The sequence below is a fragment of the Aphelocoma coerulescens genome, chromosome 13 (assembly GCF_041296385.1).
Source record: "Aphelocoma coerulescens isolate FSJ_1873_10779 chromosome 13, UR_Acoe_1.0, whole genome shotgun sequence".
In the NCBI taxonomy this organism is placed as follows: domain Eukaryota; kingdom Metazoa; phylum Chordata; class Aves; order Passeriformes; family Corvidae; genus Aphelocoma; species Aphelocoma coerulescens.
In genome coordinates this window covers 2,187,036-2,204,451 of record NC_091027.1, presented here as the reverse complement: position 1 = coordinate 2,204,451, position 17,416 = coordinate 2,187,036, and the positions used below count along the sequence as shown (strand labels likewise).

The 17,416-nt window shown below is 54.5% G+C and overlaps 1 protein-coding gene across 2 annotated transcripts in view; it reads right to left on the bottom strand.

Moving 5' to 3' along the window:
- Nucleotides 1–17,416, bottom strand: part of SH3PXD2B (SH3 and PX domains 2B) — a 61,059-nt gene that overhangs the window by 30,604 nt on the left and 13,039 nt on the right. For both annotated transcript variants that reach the window (XM_069028868.1, XM_069028869.1), the window contains exon 3: nucleotides 4,030–4,105. In XM_069028868.1, the coding sequence (XP_068884969.1) occupies nucleotides 4,030–4,105 (76 nt within the window). The remainder of the gene's footprint in view (nucleotides 1–4,029; nucleotides 4,106–17,416) is intronic.

The following is a 17,416-nucleotide window of genomic DNA, read 5'->3' as shown; positions in this document are numbered from 1 at the left end:
AAGCACCCACACTCCAGGACATGCTGCCTGCTTTTTGTGGACCTTAAAAACCTGTTCATCCCTACAAAGGAGAAGAGAAGCTCTACCAAAGGTATTCTGTCTGGCCACGAAAATTCCGCCAGTGCCAGAAAGGATCTGTTCTCCCAGGAGTGGAAGAACCAAACTCCTCTGTGGGTAATCAAGGCTGATTTGCTTTATCTGATTGACCCAGAGCAAAAAATTGATGGAGCAGCTCCAAAGAGGGGGCTGCCAAAAAATGCAGCGTGGCCCCCACTGCCTCAGGCCTTCATTGGGACTGAAAAGAGTCAGGGAATCTTGGGGGGAAAGCTGATAAGGAGTTTGGGGCTCCAGCAGTGTGAGACAGAGCAGGCAGGCCGCAGGAGGGGTTAACCTCTCCAAACAACCAAAAACAGGGAAACAGGGCTCTGCAAATTGTTCCCTCCTGTGGGAATCCTCCAGGCAGAGCTGGAGCTGTGCTGGGAGCAAGGAGCTGGGAAAAAAAAAAGGCAGAGGGACCTCAAGCAGCAAAATTGTGGAGGCTCCTCTGAAGCCAAAGGCTGGATCTGCAGCAAGCTGAGAACCCCAAACACGTCCCCCTGGCCCTGCCAGCTGTGAACCAAGCCAGGTATTCCAGAATTGGAAAAGCAGCTGTGCCTCCTGCTTTGCCCTGAAGGACTCCCCCCACTCTGCCCCCGCCCCACGGCCTCGGAAAGAATTCACTGCTCTGCACCTTTCAAATCACATCCAGACTTTCCCTGGCACGGGTTCCAAACTCGCTCCAAAAAGAAAAGCCAGCCCCAAATGTACACATAATTAATCCCAGCCCCTGGAGCAGCCAGCTATTCCTGGGATGGGGGATCAGGCATGGGAGATGGGGTTTCCAGGAGTCCTGTACTTGGCATCTGCTCTGGGCAGGGGTTCAGGATGGCCTGGGACTGCCCTCCCAACCTACTAGAGCAGAGGTCCCACCTCATTAGAGCAGAAAACAACAATTAGGACCCTTGCCCCTTCTCCAGCTCAGAGGAAGATGCAACAAGACTGGGGAAAATCAGGTACAACAGCTGGGAAATGGATGAGTTTTCCTCTACCTCCTTCACAGGGCCTTTGTGGGCAGCTGTGAGCGTCCCCACAGCTGTCCTGGGAGCAAAACCAGGGTGGCACTGATGCCCACACTGAGCAGGTTGGTGGGCTGGGAAGGGAGCAGAAAGGAAGCCTAATTCTGCTTTTAAAAATGACCTCCCCAAACCCCCTTTTCTCCTGCTCCCTTCTTGGGATTTCACTCTTGTCTGCAGCTAAATCTTCCTAAAAAGCAATTTTACAGCCAAAGTGAGCTCAGCCTCAGGCAACCCCTCCTTGCCGAGGCTCACGTTTCCAGCGAGGCAGGAAAACTGGCCAGGATCTGCTCCAGGCCGCTGGGGCTGCACGGAACTTGGAAGGCTCAGCTCTCCTTAGAAAAGCTGTTTCCTGAAGGATCTGGCACAGCCCTGCCCCGGCAGGCCTGGCTGAGCTCATTTGTTCTCCCAGCTCGTTCTTTCCTGGGGTCTCCACGCCGTCATCTCCCGGCCAGCAAGGGTGGAACCCTGGGGTGGATGTCCCAGCCGGGTGCTGGCAGGGCTCTGCGCCCTCTCCAGCTGCTCCAGAGCCGTTCCAGGGGCACAGCTGGTGCCAGGCACAGGCTGGGTGCTGCCACAGCTGCTCCAGGAGCCACCCCAGCACCACACGGAGCTCTGCCAGGGGCTCAAGGCCAGCTAAAAGAGCTCAAAGAGCACTTCAAACTCCCCTCTGTGGGAGCAGAGCTTTCCAGGCACAGGGCAGGAGCACTGCCAGGAAAATCCAAACCCCCACCGTGCCGTGCCATGGGGTGAACGTGGTGCCAACACCCAGAAAGGGACAAGCCCTGGCCCCAAAGCTCAAGTGTGACTGCTCTGCCTCGGAGGACCCACCTCTGTGGCTGCACTCCACAAGAGCTGCGTGGGCTGAAGGACTTGCACTCACGAAAGCCCCTTCTGACAGCATCAAAGACCTGCTTCAAGAGGCCACGGTCTCCAGAAATTTCCCATAAAAAGTCAAATCCTCAAAGGCAGCACTCACAAAACAGAGTTCCTGTGGGCTGGGTGTTGTAATGTGGGGCAACCCTGGAACTCTCTTCCCATTCCAGGAAACCAGCCCGACAGACAAACCCAGTGGCACCTTCTCAGGTCGTGGTGGTGACCCTGAGCTTGGGACACTTTGGGGTTTGCTAAGGTAGCCAGAGTTGCAGGAGGCATTTTTAAGAACTGCAGCGGTCACAGCGCCTGATGCTGCTCTGCAAGGGGCTTCCCAGAAAGCAGAGGCCTTGCAGGAAACCACTGCAGCCAAATCCCCCTTGGTAATGAAATTCAGATGCTCAAAATGGGATTAGGAACAAGCTCCAGTATTCCCAGAAGCTGAACACAATCAAACCCCCAGCAAGTCTTGGGACACAGAACCACATTTCTGCAGAAAAAAAAGTCCCAGGCTGCTTGACTGAGCTCACCTGGACAACACCCCTGGGCTGAAAGAGTTAAAAGTGGGGTTCAGCTGTAAAAGACTCGTTGTCATCTCAAACTGGGAAAGGCAAAGAACTGCTCCAGAAAGGAATCAGGCTCCAGTACAGCCAGCAAATACAAAAAGAGCCTTCCCTTACCCCCAGGTGAAATCCTCTTTCAGAAGCAGAGCTCGCACAGCCTCGCACTGGGGAGGTTCTGGCTCACGGAACTGCTCCAGGGAACTCCACCAGCTCCTGACTGCTCCAGGAGGAGCAGCAAAAGCACCACGATTCCCACTTCCAATAACACAACTTCCCTGAAGCAAGAGGGCTCCTGAAGCTGTCCCAGCCTTTCGTTTCCAGCAATTTCCACCCCCTTTTTTTCCCGCAGTGGAAATCCCAGTGACATTTCTGAGCAAAGGGAAACTATTTCAACACCAAGGAGAAACAAATACTGGTGAGTGTGAGCAGCAGAGCTCCGACCAGGCTTCCCTTCCAAAAATAGCAGCGTTTTGGTGGGAATTTTCTGCGAGTGCAGCACAGCCAAAGCATAAATCCAATTTTTCCAAGTGATGCCCTTTGCCAGTTTGGCTTTCACCTTTCCCTGCTGGCAGGAGCACTTGTACAGCAAGGGCTTTCCTGCTGTAACGTCAGGTGAGCTTTGCTTTTGCTGATGTTACAATGCCAGGACAAGGCAGAATCAGAAACCCAGAGCAGATTCCCCTGCTCAGAAAGGGGTGGAAATGATTTTTTTTTTCCTCACACCACTCAGCGAAAAAGCGAAGCCCACAAAAGCCTTTATGTTTCTAGAAGAGCCAGGAGGCAGAGCACAGCACAAAGGGCTGCACTAAACAGACCTGACAGCCACTGGAAGTGATTATGGTACCGTGACATTCCTAAATGTCCTCATTAGCTACTCGGGGCTGGGGGTAAAGACAGCTCTGTGGTCAAAGAGACTCCCCTCAGGCTGTTGGTTTTCCCAAAGGATATTAGGGATCCTTTTCCGCCCCACAGCAGCAGCCACCAGCAATCCCCCACACCACAGAGTGCCATGGATTATCCCATCTGTTCTTTGGGCATAAAACCCCTCGTGTTGGACATGTCAAGCCACAGAAATCCTGTCTTTGAGCAGCCAGCCCCAAACACCGCGGGAGGAAGCTGAGGCTGTCAGTCAGCTGGAATTCCATTGTTCTTTCCTTCTCTCTGGATGTCCCCTGGGACAGGGAAAGCAGCGTGGGAGCAGTTTGGGGCAGCCTCACACCACCCTCAGCCCTGTGCTGTGCCTGCGGCGTTCTTGGTCTTCCACTAAAGAATTCTGGAGGGCCAGAGAAATCCTGAGGGGTAGAACACTCACTGGGCACTCTGCTAACAAATAGAGAGGTTTTAAAGGACACACTGCAGGCCAAGCACTCAGGCTGTTCAGCAGATAAGAGCTGAACTACGTGTATGCTCGCACACAGGCTGGGAAAAAGCTCCTGCCGTGCCAAAACCAGCACGGATTTTGCTGGAGCCCCCTCTCCTACCTGGCAGAAAGGGGATGATCCTTTGCTTGGGGTCCTTCTGGCCTCCTTCCATCGGGAACTTGTCCAGCATCTGCATCTGGAAAAGGAAATGCAAGAGAGGTGATGAAAGGCAGGGATTAACACGAGGCCACTCTGCCCAGGAGGGGACGAAGCAGGAGAGGAGACAGAACATGCCCAGAGACCTCCAACCACTCCCCCCTTTGAAGGAAGGGGAGGGAGATGCAAACTCTCCCTTGGTTTCCCTAGGGCATGGATCTGAAGTGTCTCCCGGGATTTCTGCAGCTCACAAGTGCCTAGGGGGTATTTGAAGTGGGTCTGTCTGTCTCTGTTGGAGCTCTGTGCCTAAATAATTCAGCCTTTATGGGAGCACTGGAGACAACCTGCCCAGGAACTCTGCTGAGCACCTAGAAAGTCTCATCAACCCTGCACATGCAGTAGTTACACTTTTTTTCCTTGGATCTCAAAGACTGGGATAAAATTATTGAGGTTTGGAGCAGAGGGGGCAGGAGGAAGGAGGTATTTCCCCCTGCGTTTTGAGAATTGAAAACTCCCCCAAGACTCCCAAAGACAACAGGAAAACCAAAAGGAGCTCTCAGAGTGAAAACGAGAGAACTCAGAAGCAGGGTGGCACGGAGCACAACTGGGCTGTGTTCACAGCTGCTTCTCAAAACAGTTGGGAAGGGTTTGTACGGAGGAAAATGTCCCCAGACCTGGCACCAAGCAGGGACTGTGGTGACATAAGAGCAGCCCCAGGGAGGATTCGGCTCCCCCAGGCACTGCAGCCTCCCTGGGCATGCCAAGATCTCTTGTTCTTCCCTCAATCCACGAAAATCCAGGCTGCCACCACATCCCCCTAACTCTGTGAAACCCTCCTGTTGTGCTGTGGTGGAGAGGTGCCCCTGGCCCTGCTCTTCCTGCAGGGAAGAGCTCAGGAAAGCTTGGGACTGGGGAAGGGTGAGGAAAACGAGGCACGAATGCTGCACATCTGATTGTGGTTAAACAACACAATCCTGGAGGCACTGGAACCAATCCTGGAGGCACTGGAACCAGTCCTGGAGGCACTGGAACCAATCCTGGAGGCACTGGAAGCTTTCCCTGCCTCTGCTGGAGCCCCAGCTGAGGACCCCTCGCTCCCGGAGCACCGAGAGCCTCCAAGGCACGCACGGTGCAGGCTGTGCCTGTCCCAGCAGCACGTGCCTGGGCTGTGCCTCTGGCCAGATCCCTTCCCAGCCATGTGATCCCACCAAATCCATCCAGAACTCCAGCTCAGACCATCTCCATTTTCTTCTGCTGGGCTGCAAAGCAGCTGCTCAGCGTGGGGACCCTTTGCTCCAGCCCAACCCAGTGCCACCAGTACCACTCCAGTCGGACCAGACCTGCCTGGGCTGGCACCATTCAGCCTGGCAGTCACAAAATGCTCTTTTTTCTTGCTGGAAGGAGGGAAAGAGGTTGCAGAGTGCCTGGAGCACTCTCTGGCGCTCACAGGAAGAGGAGAAGGCAGGGGGGGTGATTCCATGGATCCCACCCAGCCTGGCTGCCACATCACAGCTCTGGAGGAGGCTGCAGCCAACACCAGCTCATCAGCTTTCCTGGGCATGAGCCTGTGGGAAGAACAGCTGGAAACCTCACTCCAAGGAAAACAAGCCCAGCGCTGGCTGTAACCACGGGAGGCAGTTTGGGATAGCAGATCCAGATCCACAGAAACCCAGCCTGGGGCTGAGGGTTCCTCCAGAGCACCACACACACGAAAAAGCACAAAACAGAGAGTGGAAAAGATCAGCTCCAGACCCAAGGGATGCCACCAGAGACAAGGAGAAGCCAGCTGGCAGGGCTCCAGGTTTTGAGGTTCCCTGTGTCCTCCCTGCTGCTGCTGATTGTGCAGGATGGGGATACAGCAGGGGCTGTCACGCTGCTCTTGCCAAGGAAAGCCTCCCTAGCTCTGGAAAAGGGATGGGAAAGGGGGAAAAGTGCAGCAACCCTACAAACCCTGGGGGAGGGACGCGCAGACAGGCACCAGAAGATGGTCTGCAGATTGCAGTGCCAAGTTTTCCTGGGAGAGCACCCTTCTCCCCAGCCATGCGGGGACAAGAGCTGTGGGAGGGGGGAGGTCGGCATGGGGACACTCCCACAAACCCTCCTTGCAGCAAAGGTGTCCCTCCCAGCTCCAAACAGGACTGCTCTCACCACATTCCCAGAAGGGCCACCCGAGATCCCGGGGACATGGGCAGACAGGGCAGGGGAGATGCAGACAGACACAAAACATGGGAGAGCACGGAGAGGCCAAGTCTCGCTCTCAGCAACGTGCTCAGCCAGCTCAGGAAGAAAAATGAAGGGAAAAAAAACATCCCCCAGCAACAATTAATCTATTGTTTCTCCCCTTCCAAGATTATTTTTAAGTATTTGTGACAGAAAGGAAAAAAAGAAAGATTGGAGTGGATGCAGTTTGAAGAATTTTGGTAGTTTTTAGGACATGGGAAGCTGTTGTATCCCACTTTTCACTGACCCCTTTGCAGCAGGGAGAGGGATCACAGCTTGCCAGGCCCTGGAGCCAGGACTGGGGCACAGAGCCCAAGTGGGGTATCCAGTCAGGCTCCCCACACCAGCGCAGGGCACTTTTATCCACATTTATCTCCACCACCAACTTATCTTATCAGTTCTCTGTTTTCCTTAGGAACCCAGGAATGTCTGGGCAGTGAGTCTGGAGTGAGGCAGACGGTGGGAACCCCCTGTCCCCATCCCGAGCTGTCCATTAACAGGATCATACAGGAAAAATAAACCAGGAAAACACCCGCAGGGATGGGCAGCCTTTGAAAAGCAGCTTCGTACCAGCAGCTCAGCAGAGCTGCTTCATCAACAGGAAACTCGTAAGATAATATCCTAATTGGACCAATTAGCAGTGCTGCAGGCTGCAGGGGATCCTGGGGAGAGGGGAATGTCCCTGCTCAGCAGGATTCCCGGGAAGCAGAGGGCTTTGCCCCAAAAAGAGCTGCTGCTGCAGTGCCAGAGGGGTTTGCACCACGCAGACAGGGTGACCCCAGAGATTTGGCTGCTGCAGGAGAGGGCCCCAGGTGTCACAGCCTGCAAGCAGGACATGTCACTTCCCAGCTGGAAAAAGCTTGGAGAAATCACTGCCAAAAACCCACAGCCTCAAGCTAAGTGCCAGCAGGTAATAAGGTGTGCCATGCTTTGCTTCTCCTCTGATCTCCACAGTGCAGTGGAAGGGTTTTTCCCTCTTTTCAAGAGGATTTGTTGAATGAGACAAGAGGAACAGGCAGGAACCGATGCCCAGAAAGTTCCACCTGCACAGGAGGCAGAAGTGCTGCCCTGGGCAGGGCCCGGCCCTGAGCAGAGCCCAGAGAGGCTGTGGAGTCTCGTCCCTGGGGATATTCCAGAGCCAACTGCACACATCCTGTGCCCTGTGCTCTGGGATGGCCCTGCTGGAGCAGGGAGGTGGCACCAGTGACCCACTGTGGTCCCTGCCAGCCTGACCCATCCCGGGATTCTGGGATTCGCTCTGCTTGACTGACAGAGGTTCAGCCTAAAACCACATTGCTCCTTTGTGGCCCAGTGAGAGAGAGCTGCCCTAATCCATGCCTCCAGCAGCCAGGCCTATTATCCAGAGCAGAGCAGCCAGCTTTTGACACCACTTGAAGGGAAAAGGGGAAAAAAAAAAAAAAAGTTCAACAAAAGACTTCCCAGTCTGGCTGAGCGTGGTGGCAGAATCACAAGAGACTCTTTGTGAGAAGGACACAGCCCTGTCGAGGGAAGGCAGGAACAGCACGAGCAGTAGCCTGCCACGGAGGAGAGATGAGCCTGAGCCAAGCTGCTCTCATCCCACACTCCCCAGCTCCCCATGGGCCCCATCCCTGGTGAGCAGGGAACGCCACAGGCAGCCAGGCACACCCCGTGTGTCCCTGTCCCTGCGGAGCGAGCTCCAGAGGGGACACTCCTGGGCACTGCTCTCCCTGACCCCACGTGCCCAGCTGGCCATCAGCCAGGCAAGCAGAGCCCTACTCCAGACTGCAGTCACCAGCATCCCACTGATCCCCAGATGAGGCGGAACAGGGACGCAGGTCCTGCCATCCCTGCCAGCGTGGGAGCACCCGGCCCCAGAGGGACAGGATGAGGGGCACAGTGCCCCGCTGAGAACCAGGGACTCCTCAAAGTGCTCCTGCAGATCAAAGCACTGGAATCAGCTGGTTTGTGAAAGCTCTGCCAAGCAATAGTCTGGGAAAGAGACATCTGGCAGCAGCTCACAGGCTACTGATGTTTAGTCTCTCTGTGATCCTACAAGAGGCACATTCCCTGCATCCTCAAGGGCTGTCTGAACAAATGGGGGGGTGACAAAAAACCCACAGCAGCCCAGAAGATAAAAGGATTAACAAGGAGCAAGAGCAGATCCCAAAAGCGGGATGCCAGTGCTGGGGCAGCACATAATTCCCATTCCATGGCCAAGGCGAGCTGGGTGTTCACAGCGTGAGGCGTTCAAGTGCATTTCACACATCACCAGGAGAGGCAACCCCAGCTCCCCCAGCACGAGGAAATGGCATCACAGAGGCAGGATTGTGAAAAGCCTCATGGAAAACTTGAAGCATCGCTCAGCAATCAACAAATAAAGAATTAACTGAGGTGGGAGGGAAAATGAAAGGGCCACACAAATCGTCAGCGGCTGCCACCACAGGAGAAGTTTCCTATGAAGTCACAGGAAGCATTAGGCACACACTGGTGTCTGGGAATAGCTCCTGGCATGGGGAGCAGTGGGGCTGGGCAGGACACACCCTACACCCGTGGGGACCCCAGGACTGAGCCACCACCAGCTCTGTGTGACCCCATAAAGCACGTGGAACAAACCCAGGGAGCTGAGGGGGCTCCACCTGCACTCGGGGGCTCTGAGGATGTGGCAGCTTCGCATCTCCAGGTCAGGTCTGAGGACAGTGGTCTCCAAAAGCAGCTGGGCAAAAAGCTTCCACTGCCCAGGGCAGGAAATGGTTCCTGCCTGAGCACTCAGAGTTCCACAGAATCAGAGTGGTTTGGGTTGGGAGGGACCTTAAAATCATCCCATCCTACCCCTGCCATGGGCAGGGACACCTTCCACTATCCCAGGCGGCTCCAAGCCCCGTCCAACCTGGCCTTGGGCACTTCCAGGGATCCAGGGGCAGCCACAGCTGCTCTGGGCACCCTGTGCCAGGGCCTGCCCACCCTCACAGGGAGGAATGTCTTCCCAATATCCCATCTAACCCTGCTGTCTGTGAGTTTGAAGCCATTCCATTCATGTCAAGTCCTGGAAGTCACCTTTCTCATGCCACTACTCTCCTAATCCATTTTCCACCTAATTTCTGATACTTGCAGCCTCTATTTGGCATTGGGGTGGCAGGGCCCAGGCTGCAGGGACGAGCACAGCAAGGAGCAGAGCACGAACACCCCAAAGCACCAACCCTGAACCCATAACCTCACCCAGCTGTGGGGAGTGACTGCTGCTGGAGACGTGCTCAGGGACAGAGCAGCAATACCCGGCAGTTCCTCTTCCCCCTCGCAGCCCTGGGAACATCCCTGCAGCACAGCTGGGGCTGTGTCACACAGGATGTGCCCCTGGAAACAGCCTTGGGAAGAGCTGGTGCCAAAACCCACAGAACCACCACCAGAGCCATCGCCGGAGACGTCACGGCCGTCGGGAAAGCTGCACGGATGAGTCGTATTCATCCCCATCCTCCCCTCCAGCATCCCAAAACATCCCAAAATGGCACCTTCCCAAATGCTGGGAAGACTGGGAATACATAAGATTTTCGTTTCTGTTGTGGAAATGGAAACACTGGAGAAAGACCAACAAATCTGCCCCATTTCATGTGAGGCCGGGGCAGGACAGGGGCAGCAGGGCTGTGCCCACATCCTCCACCAGATCGAGTTTCACACCTCACACGGTGCTTCACACCCAGAGCCAACCCCACCAAAGCGTTTCAGGGTCACAGAGAGACTCCAGAACCTCAGCATGACCTGTGCCCAGCTCCTCCTCCAAACAGCTCCTGATCGGATTCCTCCTCCACCCCTCCCTTCCCCAAACACTCCCCTCCTCAAGATGAGCAGCAGCAGACCGGTGTGCATTCCTTCCCTGAAATTAATACCGAGTTTTAAACCTGTGGCAGGCCCAAACATGATGAGGCAGAGGAGGAGGCAGCGTCTGAGCTGAGCAAAAGCTGCAGCCCCAACCCTCCCCAGTGGGAGGGCACTGCTGGTCAGGACCAGCAGCCTCATGATCTTCTTGCATCACACGTGTTGCTAACCATCTATTTTCCCCACTGTTCCTTCCCCAAACACAACCCCCATGTTCCAAGTCAGCAGAAAAGCCGACATTGAGAGATTTTTGCCTCCACACGAGGGAGGATTTCATGGTTTGGGTTCACGGTGGGGCCACCAAGAGCAGCTCCAGGGCAATGCACGGGTGCAGAAGGAGGCACTGCCGTCCTGAGGGGTCTCAACCCTCTTTTCAACACCCGAACTCCTCGCTGAGGGAGGCATTTCTCAAAGTCTGCTATAACAACCCATCTTCTTCCTCTCCCAAAATGCCAAGTACCAGCCCATGGCTGATGGTGAAGGATCAGCTTGCAGAGGAAAATGGGAGCACAAGGAATTCTCCCCAGGTTGCACAACAGCACCTTGAATATTGAAAAATACCTGGTTTGGCTAATTTAATGTGATGTCAGCACTGAGAAATGGCATCCAAGTGAAACCCTAAATGTTCAGTCAAAGGCAGTATTGAAACAATAAATTCACCTCCCTTAATTACGCCTCCCCAGCCTCATCCCCAGGATCTGATTTCCACTCTGCCAGGTGAAGAGAGCCACAAACCCCAGTTATAATTCAGTGATTCAGCCCTCCTGCAAAGGCCTCGAGATGTGGTCCCAGCGAGGCAGAAAGGCTCAGGGAGGTGGAGTTGTGACAGGGAAGATGCTGGGTGTCCTCGTGCCACCAGAGATCATTTCTGATGTGGTTATTGCTCACTCTGCCATCCCAGAAAACACCAGAACATGGAAGTCACCACAACAGGGTGCAGAGCAGCATGCTGGGGGTGGGAAGATGAGCAGAAGGGGTGCCATGAATCCAGGAAAACCCTGGAGTCAGCATGGCCCCACAGAGCCCTGCAGCATCCACCCACTTGGCACCACCTCACGTTTTCCCCTCTCCATTTTCTGGCTACAAGCTGTGAGTCACAGAGGAAGGGCAGATCCTGATCTCTTCCCCGCCCCAGCAGGTCTCCCCTAATCCAGCTGATGGATCCAGCCTTCCTCCTACCCAGGAAAAGTCTGTGCTGCGTGACAGTGATGGGCATGAGGAGACAGGCAAGCCTCAGGGCATGCTGGATAATGGGAAAAACGTGCAAGGGAAGCGAGGAAAAATGAGCGTCACTTCCTGGATGGAGCGAAACAAGAGGTTAAATTGTTCCCCTGTGCCCAGGCCCCCCAGGAGATCTTTGCAGAGGTCCACAGCCCTTTGCCAAGGGACCCCAAAGTGCCAGAAATCCCTCACCAAAAGCACCTCCAGCAGCCAGCACAGGAGCAGTGATTTACAGCAGCCTGTGAGAGCCTGATGTCATCCACTGAAAGGGATGGGCAAGGCGTGAGGAATCAGGAGTGGGGGGAACACCTTGTCCCTTCAGCTTCATCACCTTCCCCTGCAGGGGCAGCACAAGCCCAGCTCTCATTCCTCTCTCCCACTCCCCATCCAAGTGCACAGATCCACTTCTTGGCTACCCAGGGTGTGTGGGTGGTGCTCCCAGCAGTCTGTGCTGTACCAGAAGGATTTAACAACAGAAACAGGTCCTGGGCATTTCACTGAAAATCCCCCACTCTGAGACACAGCACTCCTTCACACTGATTTACTGCTCCCCATCCTCAGCTTCTCCCCAGGCAGCATCCATCAGCTTGAAACGGGTTCATTTGGGATCCAGGGCTGCTGCCACATGATATAAATTGCAGGTCTTTCCACCAGCACAGTGGGCTGTGTTAGATTGATTAAAAGCACACAGGGATGCTGGGGCTCACGTCAGTCCAGACCCACAAAACCTCATCAAAACCCCCTGGCACAGGCAGGCACCTCCTCAGGGACAGAGGGCAGGACAGGGGCCACCAGGGCCCTGGCAGGAAGGAGGCAGCTGAATTTCCAGAGCTTTTCCAGTGAGTAGCTGGGGAGTGGAAGGGCATCAGCTCACCCCTGACTCAGGGAGAGAGGAAACAGGAAAACCTTTAACCACTGCATTATCCAAAAACTCCCCAAAAAATCCACACTGGATTGTCAGCACAGGACCTCATCTCCATCCCCAGGGGATGGAACTTTTATCCTTCCCATCTTTTGGCTCCACGGGTTTCACTCAGGCTCCCTCCGGGATCAGACGCTGCGATGTGCCAGGATGTCCTTCCCACAGGGCTGGGAGTGCTGTCTCCTGCAGCTGCTCCACCAAGTTTCCAGAGGGAAGGAGAGCAGAGGTGCCAAGAGGGATGAATGAACAGAGGGCAGGCTCAGGAGCCAGCCCTCCTTTGCCTTGGGTGCATCTGGGAACAAGGGACCACCCGATGGGAGCAGGCGGAGATGGACTCACAACAAACCAAAGCTACACTCGGAGCAAAAGGAAAGGGAGATCAGCTTGGAATAAAACAAGAGCCATGGAGTGCTGCTCCCAGCCTGGAATGAGCCAAGAGCCATGGAGTGCTGCTCCCAGCACTGCTCGAGACAGGTTTCAGCTCCCAGAACCGACGGTGATTCCTCCTGCGGCCGTGCTGCCCAGCACCGCTGCACGTCCCGGGTGTGCTCTGGCCTGGGAATGCTCATCCAGCACCGCTCCAGGGAGCACAGGCTGCTGATTCCCAGGGGCAGGCACAGCTTTGAGCTGCCAGGCACAGAAGGGGGTGCCAGCTCCAGCCCATGCTGAGTCCCTGACCTGCCCCGGCGCTGGCACGCTCGGGAATGCGCCGGCTGCTGCTGCCAAAGGCTGGAACGCTATAAATGGGAGACATTTGGAGAGAGAAAACATTAAGGAGCCAACTTTTAACTAGGCTGAAGTGCATTGGGCTGTGCATGTTCTTTGTGGAGGGAGAGAGGAGGAGAATGGTGAAGGTCTTTTGACGCACTGCTGGAAAAACAGCGGCTGCTCCCTCTGCAAACAGAGGGAGCCCTCATTTAATGGGAAGTGTTTCTCCTCCTCCCGAGTTCCAGGATGGGAATTCACTATTCCTGCACTTCTGCATGTGGTGGTTAAGCTCGTGGCTCTGGGTGCAGCCTGGGCACAGAGGACAAAGCAGTTGCTGGTGCTTTGTAGCAGGAACCTCGCTGGAGGAAGCTCTGGGTTTTTCCCTGTCCTGCCTTTCCTGATCCAACTGCCTGAGATTGAGATCCTGCTGATTTATTTTTGTGGGAGGGTGAAACCACAAAGATCATTGCACACACAACTGCTCAGAATTTTGCTGAACTCCATAAACCCTGGAGAAAAAAAACAAAACAACAAAACCAAAAGAAATCCCCAAAGTGTTGAAATAAGATTCCTGTTACGAAAGAGCTCTCGAGAGAGCCCTGTTTACCATCCCTGGATACAAAAAACCATCCAGCTCCTGCAGCCACAGCCTGGCTGAGCTGCCTCAGGGCTTTTCCATCAAAGAGGCCGGCCCAGAACAGGCATGACCCAGGAGAGGGGTGAATCCAGGCTGGCATTCCCACCTGGAGGCACTTTACTCAGCACGGCTGTTCTTTGCTCTCCACATCGGGAGGATTAAGATAACACTCACTTCACCTTTGAATAACACTCACTTCACCTTTGAGAACTCCTGCCAGGAGCCCGGGTTAAATAATGGAGGAGGAGGAGGAAAAAATGGAGGAGGAAGAGAAGAAGACAGAGGAAGGCAAGCACTGAGCTGCCAGTAATGGAAGCAAGAGGCTCATTTTAATTTTTCAAGCCTCCAACTGCCTGAAACAAGCTGATGAGAACAATTCCTCTTTGTGTGCCAGCTCCAGTCTTCAGAGCCCATTAAATGTGGTGGATTATTGAAAACCTCTCTGAATCCCCGAGACACAGACCTTCCCCTCTCCCTGGCGCCTGTGAGGAGGTGAGGAACCCCCTCCAGAAGGAGCAGTCTCCCTTCCACACGGAGCTGACAGGCACAGACCACTGCCTGCTGCCAGCTTTCTCATGGAAGTAGGCACCACTTCAACAGACTATTTATTTTTTGGTGTTCCACACAAAGCTGTTGGCCCCAGGGCCGCAGGACTCTCTCCAAGATGACACAGCTCCAGGTGGGTCAAAGCTGGGAGTTTCCAGCTAAGAACCTGCAGGATTTGTTAAACATATGGACAAACAAGAGCACTGGGAAACACACACTGGATGCACAGACAGACAGGAATGGGAGAGAGAGCCAGAGCCAGTTTTAACGTTGCTTCCAATTCCCAGTTTTTCTGTCCCTGAATTGTGCAGCGAGCACGTTGAGCCCAGCCTATGTCGTGTCTTCAGCCCTGGTCTTAAAATTGAAGCTCTGTGCAAAGAAGTGGCCACAGAACATCACCCTCTGCTGCAGCTTCAGCTGGGACAAGGACTGAAGGAAAGGGTTTTGACCTTCCTAAAGGTCAAGACTTGTCCCAAAGAGGGGCATCCCTGAAACGTGCCAGGGGGCAGCCGGGGGGTCAGGCTCTGCTCCCAGGGAACAGGGACAGGAGGAGAGGGAACGGCCTCAGGCTGGGCCAGGGCAGGCTCAGGGTGGACAGCAGCAGGAATTTCCCCATGGAAAGGGTGCTCAGGCCTTGGCAGGGGCTGCCCAGGGAGGTTTGGAGTGCCCATCCCTGGAGGTGCCCAAGGAAGGGCTGGAGGTGGCACTCAGAGCTCTGGGCTGGGGACAAGGTGGGGATGGGGCACAGGCTGGACTTGGTGGGCTCGGAGATCTTTTCCAACCTCAGTAATTCTGGGATTCTGAGAATGTGGCTGCAGCCAAAAGGCAGAGGATGCCGAGGACATGGAGTGGGGCTCCATGGGGGGCTGGCAAGAGCAGGAAAGGTGTGAAAGGATTGGATTTAGGATGTTTTAGGAGTGCAGCAAGACAACAGTGGCTCTCGGTCACATGAAGACCTGAAGTGACTGCCAGCCATGCCTGATGAGCTCAGAATGACAAAGGGGGGAAAAAATGTTTCTTTTTGGGGGTTTCCATGAGAAACCACAAAAGACCAGCCAGAATCCGTTCTCTAACCAGCAGTGCCACTCCTTGCAGCCAAGGGTTTCAAGAGGATCTTTCCAAGGAACTCATCAGGCTCCTCCCAAGTGGTGCATCCCACGCGATCCAAGTGACTCCCACAGTCACTCCATGGCTTTTCCATTTCTGGCAGGGCTGGAAGCATCTCCCAGGCAGGATCAGAGCCTGATCCTCTCTCTCTGGCCACCACAGAAGCCACTCCCATGTCTGATCACCACCCTCCATGCCAGCTGACATTCCCAGCATCCCTGCCAGCCCCAATTAGTGTCCTGGATACAGCTGGCATCCCTGCAAGCATCAATCCCGTTCCCTTTATTTCTTAGGAACAGCATCCATCTGCTCCCAGCAGCTCACATCTGGAACAGTGAGCGTTGTGAAAGAGCCTCAGTGCTATTTGAAGGAAATTATTCCTCCAGAAAAGAGATTTATGCAGAACCGAATTTAGGACTCAGAGTTACAAATTTACTACAAATCCTACAGTTACACCACGTTTTAAACTTCAGAATTACAATTTTATCTTCCTTCCTTCCTTCCTTCCTACTCTCATGTAAATTGCCATGTGACAGAAAGCATTCATGGAGAACACAAGGAGGGGAGGCAGAGGATCTGCACAGCAAAACCCCTCCTGAGCACTGCCCAGCTCACTGAGCTCCTGCAAGGAGCAGGAGGTGGAGCTGACCCTCGGCTTAAGAATTCTCATCCCAATTTCAGCACCTGGAATGGCAGCCCCGGAGCAGGAAAAGGCACGACCTGAGCACTTCCCAAGGGATGGGAGCCACCACTTCATCGGCTCAAACTGCTGGCCTGGGTTCAGGAGGAAGCAGCCAGTGCCTCACACTGAGCCCAATTCAGGAGCGAGTGTTGGGCACCAGCCCCGAGAGGAGGTGACAGCCCCCTGTGGGACAGTGACTGGCCCCTGGTGTGGCCCAAGGAATGGAAAGAGGTAATTAGGGAAAAAGAGGAGGTCCTGCCACCCTTGGAAGAGAAAGGCAGGGTGGAAAGGCTGCTGCAGCTATGAGCTGGAAGCCTGGAATTCTGCAGGACAGGGTCAGGTTTGGGTACCAAGGACAGGAAACTGAAGAGCTCTGCAAGCCCACAGTGCCCAGGCAAAGCCTCAAATGCTCCTGGCCAGAATCTGTGGCATCACTGTGGCCAGCAAGGTGGCTTTTGACACTCCTCATTCCAGCACAGGGAACGAAGCCGCTCTGATGTCTCCAAGGCAAAGGAATTTCCCCATGGAAAGGGTGCTCAGGCCTTGGCAGGGGCTGCCCAGGGAGGTTTGGAGTGCCCATCCCTGGAGGTGCCCAAGGAAGGGCTGGAGGTGGCACTCAGAGCTCTGGGCTGGGGACAAGGTGGGGATGGGGCACTGCTGGGACTCTGATCTTGGAGCTCTTTTCCAGCCTCAAGGATTCTGTGGAGTCAGAGCCCAGCAGACTCCAGGCTTCACTCCTGGTTCAGTGTGTGTTTGCAGTGTCCTTCCTGCCTGCCTGGGGAGGGGAGGACACTTTGCCCCGTGGCTCTGCTGTCAGCGCTGAGCGTGCTCGTGTTTTCCTTGGCCCTGCTCCTGAAATAATTGTTTAACCACGATGGAAGGTGACAAGTGATTTTAGCTGCGGATTCCCCACTGGGAATATCAGGAGAAACTCCCCAGCCACTCACGTGCTGAGCTGCAGCACCTCCTCAGCCCAGGCTCAGCCCCACCAAGCTCTTCTCTCCCACTTGGATCCAGAAGCTTCCATGTCCCTGACAAGGAACAGCCACTGACAGCCAAGGAGGGTGCACCAACCTTCACCCAAATGCAGCCAGAGCTGCTCTTGAACAAACAAACCCTGCTCAGCCTCTGACAGGAGCATGGGAAGTGCAGCCAGAACCACTGGGAACACTGTTAAATGAACAAATATCCCGACCCAAACATGCCGTACTGGGATTGCTCAAGGCTGTGAGGATGGATAAATCTGGATGGATTTTCCTTGGATAACATGACAGACAGATTCTTGACACACAGATCACCTGCGACTCAAGTTTCCAGTTCTTCCTCCAGCACATCAAAAAGATCATCAGAACTGGACCTAGGAAAAATATTTTCCCCTCTTGCTTTTTTCAGAAGCAGCTGAACCATTTCAGTCCCTCACTTCTTTTGTGAGGGCTTGTGTGGAATTTTTCTTGTT